Source organism: Sitophilus oryzae, unplaced genomic scaffold, assembly GCF_002938485.1.
Source record: "Sitophilus oryzae breed Bouriz unplaced genomic scaffold, Soryzae_2.0 scaffold_1586_pilon_pilon, whole genome shotgun sequence".
Taxonomy (NCBI): domain Eukaryota; kingdom Metazoa; phylum Arthropoda; class Insecta; order Coleoptera; family Curculionidae; genus Sitophilus; species Sitophilus oryzae.
The window spans coordinates 722,087-734,040 of NW_022146265.1; the positions used below are offsets into that span (position 1 = coordinate 722,087).

At 35.2% G+C, this 11,954-nt stretch overlaps 1 protein-coding gene across 1 annotated transcript; it reads right to left on the reverse strand.

Moving 5' to 3' along the window:
- Window positions 1-1,893: 1,893 nt before the first annotated feature.
- LOC115879790 (histidine-rich glycoprotein-like) lies at window positions 1,894-11,954 on the reverse strand. The gene is made up of 4 exons (XM_030896778.1): window positions 11,211-11,954; window positions 10,290-10,505; window positions 10,041-10,232; window positions 1,894-2,286 (listed from the first exon to the last, which is right to left on the reverse strand). The coding sequence occupies exons 1-4, from the start codon at window positions 11,704-11,706 to the stop codon at window positions 2,069-2,071; spliced, it is 1,122 nt and encodes a 373-aa protein (XP_030752638.1). The 5' UTR covers window positions 11,707-11,954; the 3' UTR covers window positions 1,894-2,068.

Sequence of the window (11,954 nt, forward strand, 5' to 3'; positions counted from 1 at the left end):
AGACATAAGACCAAAAAGTATGAATTTAGTTGTTATTTTCAATTGTAGGAATGCAAAAATTAATAAAAACCTAAAATAGAATAAATTATGTTGAACCTATTTTTGAATAAAGTTTATATCACTGAGTAAAAAATACAGTTTTTTGGTTACATTAATCTATTTTTTAGATCACAAATAGACTATGCAAAAAACCTTACTTTCATTATATTTACAAATACACAATCTTACCATTAAAGCATTGAATAACCACTTTGGCAGGATAATCAAGAAGATATTTTATAAATTCTGTCATTTAAATTTATCTCATATTTCAAAAGATGATAAAACTGATTTTGAAATTAAAAAAGATGTCATTCAACTTTTAATGAAATCATTTGTTAACCAATCTCAAATTATTCTTCTAAAGCCTTTAAAAGTGTCAAATAGCAAACTTACCACACAATTTTAGTAAGAACGTTGCTTTCTTGAGCTACGTATTTCTGATAATGAAAAGCGACTGAATCTTTTAGTATTCGAAAAATATTTTTTTTTTCGTTCTCGAAATACGCTAACTGCAAAAGTTCGAACAATTTTTGTCAATATAATTAAATCAAATATAATTCTCCAAAGAATATAATACAAGTTAATCGTACTAAATCCACAGCCCCATATTGAGTATTGGCTGATTCGAATACTGAAACTTTAACAAATCGCATCAAACTTGGATGTCTTGTAATGAAATACCCTCTATATTAATTAATTTTTGGATTCTATAAAAAAAATAAAGGTGAGTTTCATTAAAAAAGCATATGCCTAAAATGTAAGGTTTTTGACATATTTCTCATTTTGTGAAAATGAAGAATAAATTTTAAATTTCAATAGCAGCTACCTAAAACGTAATTTACCCTCTATAGCCTGATATTTAGTTAAAATAATTATTGTATGGCAAATCACATTAAAATTTGGCCCGACAAGTTATACAGGGTGAAACAAAATTAATATTGAACATTGGTCACTTTTAAAAGGAAGTTACTCCTTTATTTTAAATAGAACACCCAGTATATTATTTCGATATTCAATGGAGAATTCATATATCTTCAAAATACTGGAGTTGCCTATCCCTTATAGACAAACATTTTCCTAGATATGTTAATTTTTATGATTTTGCGTCAGTAAGATCTGTATTATTTCATAAAATCTAGATGGCTGTGATATACTTTTCGTTAATTTAACAAAAACTAAAGGATATAGAGGAAAATATTCAACGGTAATAACTAGATGTAAACGTATAATTATGTAACAAAAATTAGCTAGCTGAAATCCTTTGAATAACTGAAATCAAATGCCTCTTTTCCTGTAGACTGAATAAAATTATTCTCTTTTCAAACGATCATTTCTTGTTGAGGCGTATGTGGAGTTCTACTTCGAACACAATCATTTCTATCGTGTCGTCGACAGTGGTTGGTCGAGTTTTGTAAGCATTATCTTTAACATATCCCTATAAACAAGGTCCAGGTTAGATAAATCAGGAGCATTTAAGCATTTATTAATTGGTGAACGTACATTGCAGTCACGAATTAATAGAATCATATATCAGTTCTGTCTGATGTAGAATAAGTTCCCATTTTCGGCAAATTTCTATGAATTTTGACTGACACAAAATGATAACTAGTTGTTAAAGTTGAACTAATTTGACAGCTATGTCGAAGTAGGTAACGTCAGGTATATCACAACCACCTGGATTTTATGAAATTCTAAAAATCTAATGACACAAAATCATAAAAATAAAAATATCTAGAAACATCTTTGTTTGAGGGGTAGGCAACCTTAATAGTATTTAGAAGAGACATGAATTCCCCATTGAATATCGGAACAATATACTGGGTGTTCCATTTAAAACAAAAGAGTAACTTGCTTTTAAAGAAGACCAGTGTTCAATATTAATTTTATCTCACCCTGGATCAGCGAATATTGAATATGGGACTTAAGAAGATTAATACAAAATTGTTTTACGAAGTGGCAAGTTTACTGTACCTTCATCACAATACCTATTAAGGCAATTAAATTTAATTCAGTATGAAAATACGTATCACTGTTTCTTTCCATGGGTGTATCCATGTTTTCTACCTTTATGTACAGCCTTCTTTTTACCGTGATCGCTGTAATGTTTGTGATAAGCTTTCTTGCCCTTCTCCTTGCTGAACCCTTTATGTTCATTTTCGACGTGGCCTTTGTCCGTATCTCCCTCTTTGCCGTGGTGTTTCTCGCTTTTGCCTGATTTGTGGCTGGCGCCATCTTTATGGGCTCCTAGAATTCATTTTTTGAAATTATTTATTGTATTAATAACACAAAAAAAAACAATCGTATAATCGATTTTATTCAATACAAAAAAATCGGCGTTAAATACGGCAGCTATGAAAATGACAATCGATGATAATTTTGGCGAGGTCATTCTCTAGATGTCATTTACTAAACATTATCATAAAACTTGTCAAAACTTAACACTAATAATTATAGAAATATTAAATAAGGATAGAACATTACCAGACACAGAAATCTACACTCAGATGCAAAAAAAACGCAACGGAGAAATTTTTGGTAAAATTTAAAGTGTTATATTTTTGTTATTTTTAGCCCTATTTTCATGATTTTTTTATGTATATAATTACATCAACTTTAATTCGTAAACTCAGTTTTTTTATAAACTTTAGTATGTGGCATATTATACAGAGTTAATCGATTGGTTGTTTTTTTACCTTAAATTTAAAACACCCTGTACAATAATTTCGTGTGTAAATTTTCCTATAATATAATTTTACGGTGAGAACCATGTCTCCTGAGCTTTTTGTTTTTTGGATTATGTCAATACATACCTTGGTTAATTTTTAAGGGCGAAATGAACTCGCCATCAACAATTTGCAATTTTTTCAATTATCATTTCTTTTTGAAGTTATTTTTCAATATGACAAGGTGACTTTGGAGATTATTGTGGCTACTATGAACTGCCCATCATGTTCGACGTTTGGGACATGCCTGGCAGAAGGGTTAGAGGTCGCAAAGCGGTACCAGCTTCATTAAATGAACTTCGCAGGAGAATGGAAAAGCATAACGCAATATGATATACAGACCGGACCACCGTAGTAGTAACATAGGCAGAACCGGACGAATTAGCGTATACCCGTCCGCCGGATAAAAAGCAGGCGAAGAAATGCGATAAACTAAAAATAGGTAGATATGTGATAAAAATGTTTCAGAATTTGTATTTATTCGTGTTTTAATAGCCAAAACGAATACATAGATTCTCGCGACAGTTCTCGTGTAAAATTTATGTTTTAAGTAAAATAATGGATGTTTACGAAGTTCGTGAGAAAATTCAAATTGAAAAATGGTATTTCCAAAATAGGTCTTATCGGGATATACAAACAATTCTTCCACAAACTTTTGTAGACAGGCCAATTCCATCTTTACCTCTACTGTATCAAGAATTATTAATAATTTTGAAACACATGTGTGCGTGTTCCTACAAAAACACAAAAAGTCTGATGTGTTGATTAATGAAGAACAGGAGTTTAAGCAAGTGTTGATTTGTGCTCCCGCGGATCAAAATCCCTCGTTTTCAAGTAATCAAATTGCTGAGGTGGTTGTCCTGCCCACAATGCCCGTATTGTTCACGAATATTTGAACAATACTTTTCCTAACCGTTTAATTACTGGATATGGAACTATTTTGTGGCCCGCTAGATCACCAAATCTTTCTCCCAATGACTTATTTTTGTGGGGTTATGTAAAATCCAAAGTGTATGGTCATATTAGGGCTAATAATCTGGATGAGCTTCAAGTAAAAATACGAGAGGCTTTCCAAACTATTAGCTCTAATATATTAGCCAATGTCAGACGGGGATTTTACGACCGCCTAGGCTTTTGTCCCTCGGGGTCTTTCACCTTGACGTGGTGAGTGGGGCTCAGTAACCTTCAATGTCCAGGGAGCGATGCCGGCGGTAGCGTAGCTACTGGTAGGGCCACCCTTGCCGGTAAGGTCTCGAAGTGACGAAGGTGAAGCTAAGTAAGACCACAACGGTGCAGCGTCTGACCCAGAGTGGGCGGCTGCCAACAGCGTCTGATCCATAGTGGGCGGCTGAACTTACGCATCAGGAAAGCAACGGGAAACTACCTGATGTATGAGACCTTTCCCCAGGATTATCATTATGGCTGAAGAATTAAAAAACGGCCCCGAGTACGGGCGCCCCTTAAATGGGGCAGGGGTGCGAAGAATCTCCCGTTCGGCCACAATTGACCTTAAATCCAAACTTAAGATAGGTACTTGGAACCTACGTAGTCTATACGAAGCGGGAAAAACCCATAACACAATACAGGAGATGAAAAGACTCGATATCCCGATCCTAGGGGTTAGTGAAATGCGCTGGCCAAACTCCGGTAAATGCAACATAGAAGAACATACTGTGTACTACTCAGGAGAGGACAGTAACTATCATATCAATGGTGTTGCTTTTATAGTTTCCAAACATGTCGAGAAGTGCGTTAAATCCGTGTGTTACGTTTCTGATAGGGTCATTATGTTACAACTGAACTCGAGACCTGTTGACATCAACCTTATTCAAGTATATGCACCAACCTCAGTCAGTGACGAGGAGGAAATTGAAAAATTCTACGATACCATCAAGAGCGTCACTGACAAAATCAAGAAGAAAGATATTACCATTATTATGGGAGACCTCAACGCCAAAGTTGGCCAAGGTAGAGAGGATAAGGTCGTAGGTGACTTTGGACTCGGTATACGTAATGAGAGAGGAGACCGATTTGTTGAATTCTGCAGGGATAATAATTTGTGTATTATGAACACCTTCTACAAACTCCCGAAGAGAAGGCTCTATACTTGGAAACATCCATCAGATAGTCCAGAGAAACCTGTCAGAAATCAGATTGACTATATCACCATCAATGAACGTTACCGAAACTCAGTACAGGCAGTCAAAACTTTTCCTGGAGCCGATGTCCCTTCAGATCATGTCCTCCTAGTAGCGAGGTTCAAGCTCAGATTAAAGAAAGTCGAAAGAAAACAACCGTCAAAAAAGTTAAATGTCGACTATATACGGGACAATCACGAGGTAATTATGAACACTCTGGAAAATAAGTGTGAGGAAAAAATACTTGACTGCAACATTGAAGACCACTGGAATAAGTTTAAAAATATAGTATCAGAAACAACATCTAATATACCTATAGCCCAACAGAAGAAACAGAATTGGATGAATGACGATATTCTGCACCTAATGGAGGAAAGAAGATCATTTAAAAATCAAGACCAACAAAAGTACCAACTTATTAATAAAGAAATTCGGAAGAAAATACGAGCGGCAAAAGAGGCATGGTTTGTGAATCAATGTAAGGAGGTTGAAGAGTTACAGAAGAGACATGATACCTTCAACTTACATAAGAGGGTTAAAGAGTTAACGGGTGTGAATACCAACAGAACTCATAACCTTGTTGACAAGGATGGTAATCTCATTGTAAATGACATTGATAAACTGAGAAGATGGAAAGAGTACATCGAAGAATTGTTTGATGACGAGAGAATAGAAAATGTGATACAACAATGTAATACAGGCCCTATGATAACAATGGGTGAACTAGAGAAGGCTATAAAAACAGCAAAAAATAGAAAGGCAACGGGTCCGGATGAAATACCATCGGAAATACTCAAATGTCTCGATATTAAAGGAAAACAGTCGCTACTATCGCTTTTTAACAAAATATACGAATCCGGAGTTATACCAACTGACTGGATCAAGTCAACATTCGTAATGATCCCCAAAAAGGGAAACTCTAGGAAGTGCTCTGATTACAGAACTATCAGTTTAATGAGCCACGTCCTAAAAATTTTCCTTCGAATTATACATTCAAGAGTATATGCCAAAATAGAGGAACAAATTAGCGAGACACAGTTCGGATTCCGCAACAATCTTGGAACTAGAGAAGCACTTTTTTGCATCCAAGTCCTTGTTCAAAGATGCAGAGATGTCGATCACCCTGTCTTTATGTGCTTTATTGATTTCGAAAAAGCATTTGACAGGGTAAAACATGATAAATTGGTTGCGATTTTACGGGAAGTGGGCATTGATGATAAGGATCTCCAAATAATTAGAAACCTTTATTGGAATCAGCAGGCAAGTGTTAAAATTGGCAAAAATACCTCGGAAACAATAGCAATCCGTAGAGGTGTGCGACAGGGATGCATTATGTCGCCACTACTTTTTAATCTTTACTCTGAATTCATCTTCAGGGAGGCGCTCGAGGAAATCGATGGCGGTGTCAAAGTGAATGGAGTTAATGTCAACAACTTAAAATATGCTGACGATACCGTTTTGTTAGCCAGTAGTCCGGAAGAACTGCAGTTGCTGTTGGATAGAGTTACAAGTACATGCGATGAGTATGGGTTAAAACTTAACACTCAAAAGACTAAGCTTATGACCGTTAGTAAACATCCTATAAATCCGATACCAATAACAGCTTATGGAGTCGACCTTGAGCAAGTTGATAATATCACCTACTTGGGCTCTAACATTAATAACGATTGGGATATGAGCAAGGAAATCAAGCAACGTATAGAGAAAGCTAGATCGGTATTCTATCGGATGAAGAAAGTGTTATGTAGTCGAAATATTAACATAGAACTAAAGTTAAGACTTACAAGATGCTACATATTTTCCACTTTACTTTATGGGGCGGAAAGTTGGACACTCACAGAGACATTGCTAAAGAAACTCCAGGCTTTTGAAATGTGGGTGTATAGGAGATTGTTGCGGATAAGTTGGGTTGACAAGGTTCGTAATGAGGAAGTTTTGAGTCGCTTGTCCAAACAACCCGAAATAAATAAAAACATCAAGATCCGGAAGTTAGAATATTTTGCGCACGTTATTCGACACCCTGAACGATACAACGTCCTCCATTTGATTATGCAAGGTAAAATAGAGGGTAAGAGAGGACCTGGTCGTAGACGCACATCGTGGCTTCGAAATTTGCGGGATTGGTTCCAAAAATCAAGTGCAGCACTCTTTAGGGCTGCTGCCAACAAAATTATAATAGCCAATATGATAGCCAACGTTCGTTGAGGACATGGCACTCGAAGAAGAAGAAGGCTTTTGTCTAGCACAAGAAGATGGTCTTTTTGAACACTTGTTATAACTTTTTTTTATTTAGAGTAATATTTTAGTTTTTTTTTTTGGGTTTAGAGAATTTATTTATTTTTAGTTTTGGCTTGTAAACACACTCAAATAATAAATATTTAAGTATTTTCATTTTAAATGTTACCTTAAGTGAAGGTAAACACTTAAAATGAAAATAATAAATACTCGGCACTATCGAGTCGTATTCCTAGTCTGTCATGACCGACCCGTCCAAGCACAACTGTAACTGCGTACTGCCTGACCAGCCGACTAGCCGGCAGTGACTCTCGAGTACGAACGGAAAACGGGTAAACGTAATTCGTCCGGCATCTTGCTATGTTACTAGTAGCCTGGTTTTCTCTGTATACAGCCTCAATTGCAGTATGGAAGGACCTATACAGGCAGTTATAGCATCCAAGGGAGGCAATACAGTATTAAGATATTTTTACATTTTTTTGCTGTTTGTATACTTGAATATTACAGATGTTTTCTTTAATATCACTGGTTATTAAAACCAGGACTGTATCGTCACTCTTTAACGTTTTTTTTTAATTTAATATAGAATATCCAATGTAGCTTAAGATGACGTTACGACAATAGTCACGAAAACCATCTCGTCATATTAAAAAATTACATCAAAAAGTAATGATAATTGAAAAAATTGCAAATTGATCGTAATCAGTTCATTTCGCTCTTAAAAATTAACCAAAGCATGTCAATACATACATGAATCAAAAAACAAAATGCTCAGGAGTCATGGTTTTGACCGTAAAATTGTATTTTTTGGGCAAATTCACACACGAAATTATTGCACAGGGTGTTTTAAAGTTAGGGTAAAAAAACAACCTATCGATTAACCCTGTATAATATGCCAAATACTAAAGTTTATAAAAAACTTAGTTTACGAATTAAAGTTGATAGAATTATGTACAGCTTGCTAAAAAATTCATGAAAATAAGACTAAAAATAACAGAAATATAACACTTAAAATTGACCAAAAATTTCCCCGTTGCGTCTTTTTTGCATCTGAGTGTATATCCAAAAAATTATCTTTTCTTATGTTTTTGGAAAAATAACAAGACAAATATAGTATTGCTTTGACATTAAAGATTTAAAATATATGATGTGTTAACCGTGACACTAAAGCATGCCATTTTCTGGTAGTATGTTGGGAAGCATCTTGGCGAATGGAAATGTCGTCATTAAGTTTCCTAGTGAATGTTTTTGTTGGTTGACAAGCATGTTGGTCAACAGGCTCTTTAGAAAGTATTGTATGTGGACAGATTAACCAAGTCTCTGAAGATATTCAACAAACAAGTACATACGAAATAGAAAAAGCACTTTTTGAAATAAAAGACAACAAATCTCCCGGTCGGGATGACGCCTTTTCTTACGTATGGTGCGGAGACTCTAATATTAACCAAGAAAACAGTAACCAAAATTAGAATAACACAAAGTGCAGTGGAAAGATCAATATCCTGTTTAATCTCTCAGAGACAAAGATCGAATATCGAAGTACGAGGCAGAACAAAAGTCATGAATGCCATAGAGAACATGGAATTGGAAACTTTAAAATGGAATTGGGCAGGACACATTCAACATCAAAACTGGACAATTGAGAATTAGCAAAATGTTTTTTTTTTGGATGAGACCAGAATTAGCCTAAGATCAGATGACCATCGAATTCGAGTTCTCAGAGCTCCAAGAAAACGATCGTAATGCTCTGGGTAGGTAATATGCTGGAGGCATAATACCTCCAATCTACAAACTCCATTGTTACCACTTCAACAAACTTTGATGGGTCGGAGGTATATTGATTTAATGCTAGAACCAATCGTTAAAGGCTTTGGAGAGTTGCAATAATTGGGGTAATTTTAACTTCATGCGCGATAATGCACCTCCCCATACTAGCAGAGTGGCTAGAGAATGGAAGAAATTACTACTCGTCATTCTCTAGCAGAGTGGCTTGAGAATGGCTTGAAACGGAAGGTGTTATATTTTTGGACTGGCCCGCATGTTCACCAGATCTAAACCCTATCGAACACTTGTGGGACCAGCTCAAAAAAAGGGGTAGAGCTCGTCGAAAAAATCCAGGAAATCTCGCACAGCTTATTGATAGAGCATTAGCAGAACGGGAAAACATATCTCAAGAGAACGTTGATAATTTAATAAGAAGCATGTCAGCGTGGATAGAAGCTTGCATAAGGGCTAGAGGAGGCAACACGGATTATTAAAATTATCAATTTTCTTTTTGTTATTGCTTTTTGAATGAAAAAAATTAAATTTCATTTTGTTTCAGAAACAAAAACAAATACCATTGTGTTTATCTTGGGAACTGATTAATTTTTTTATTGCAATGTGGATTATTTTTCATTAAAAGTCTTTGGTAAGGACTGAGTTTTATTTATAAACCCAACATGTTCATACGTCTCAAAAATTATGAAAAATAATTGATGATTCCCTATAAATTTGGTTGAGTCTCTTTGAATTTGTATTCTTTTTAAGTTCGTTATATCTGCTAAAGATTGCAGTAATATTTTTTAAGACATGCTATATTATTCTTTAGTTTTCATTATTAACAGTTTTATATTGCTTAGTACTATATAAAAAACTAATTTTTAATATCAGACTCACGTTATGAGGTAAGTACCTATTATGCAAAGTAAATTTGACATGGTTGTTTACTACTTAGAGGTTTTATTTACTTTCACCGGAACTAAAATAGACTATTTTTATAATTGCAAATAGATCCTAGTAATTGAAATTCTATTCTAGTATTTTTTTCTATTCTACTAAATTTATTAGTTGTATTTATATTAGATTGACGACACTACAACATCCAATAACAAGGGCAAACACATTGTCAATAATTTCTTACCTTCTTCCTTTTTATGCTTCTTATAATGTTCTCCATGCTTTTCGTGATATCCTTCCTTATGGGCATCATCATAAAATCGATGCTCCCGATGATATTCATCCCGGTGGAACTTGTTATGGTATCCCCTAGTTTTATGACCCCTCTTATGTCCTTTCTTCTCACCAAACTTAGCCGATTTTTGAGATTTTTCAGCTGAAACATTTTTTAACCAAGTAATCATAATTTTAAACCGTCACACAATGTTTATACCTTCATGATGATTCTTGTAATGGTCCGCTTCATCATGGTGACTGTTAGCATTACCACCTTTTTCTTGGTGGTGAGACTGCTTATTAAAATCGTTATGGTTTTCATGTTTAGCTACATCGTTGTGATGATTGGACCCGTAACCTTTCTTCTCGCTATCTCCATGAGATTGGTGGACACCTTGTCCGGACTTATGACCACCACCAGAAGATTTATATGCTAGAAATGTATAAGTATATCATTCAAAAAGAAAGGGTTTTAAAGGTTGTTGTGATTAATAGTTATTTTTTATACAAGACGATAAAATGGTATTTTATCGTCGACCGAAAAGATTCCGAATTAATTTCGGGAGATTTTTAACAAAACAATATTTTTTTCTATAGCAAGTTATGTTTTAAAAAAATATTCAGAAATTACTATTTCAAGGAATTTATTACGGGTAGAAAACATATTGTGCTGGGTTGGCGTTGGTTTGTATGTAATTTGACAAATAAATAAAGCTGTCTCTTTATTTGTCAGTTTGGAGTCAATATTTTTTAATTCTCTTTTGTGTCGATTGCTGATTGAATTGGAGTCAGAAATGGTTCAAAACGAAATAAGTAAATTGCCAACGGATATTCAGGCTGAGGCGACAAACGCCATATCCAAACTACTTTCATTTAAATCCCGAATAACTTATGAAAAGGAATACAAACGTTTTCAAAAATGGAAGCAATTAAAAAACGCGCAAAAAGAAATAAAGTTTTTAACCTAGCCTCGCTGTTATCATTTAATCTACCCTTGCAGTAATCTACCCTTTAATCTACCCTTGCACAGTATCATTTAATCTACCCTTGCGGTTAAAGTATTATTTTATCTACTATTTTTGATAGATATAAGGCAATGTTAAGAGTTGCTATGGAAAAAAATAAATATTTTACTTACCACTGTGACTTCCTCCATCATGATGACTATAGGGCTGTATTATAGCCGCATGTGGAACAATATAGCTCTCACTTCTAGCTACATCAGCTCTTCTAGTACTAGCCCGTGGTGCTTGATGAGTGGAATAAAGATGATGGGCTGGGATAGGTCTAACAACTGCGGCGTGATGATTTTGAGTCTCTAACGGCGTTTGAGTTAATCTAGGTTGATAAGGTATTCCCACCTGTACAGGTTGAATTATGGCATTGAGATCTTCAGCAAACGGGTCGAAGGGTGCTAAAGGTTGGTTGTGTCGCTTTACCGGTTGTAGAGTGAGCAATTGCGTTGTTTGGGATGTATGGAAGGGATCAAATACATCCTTAACTCCTCTTGGGGTGGGATGTATGGCGCTGAATTGATTATCAACAGCCCTTTTAATGATGTACGGGTTAAAGAGTAGTGTTTGACACAGAATTTCCAATGCACAGAACAACACAAAAACTAGCACTTTTTGCATGTTGGCTACAGAAAACTGAACGCGTTAAAACCGACCATCTAAGGTAAGTTCGTTCGCGCTTGGTATGTTAAAACAGTTCGAATAGAAAACCTAACTCGAACTACCGGGTATTTTAGTGTAAAAGCGTTACGAACGGAAGCACGACAATTAAAAAACGGATCGGACAAGGCGCGGTTCCTTTAGTACCGTTTTATAGTACCAGCACCAAATCGAAAGAATAGAAAGGTGCAAAGAGTAAGACTGATGGC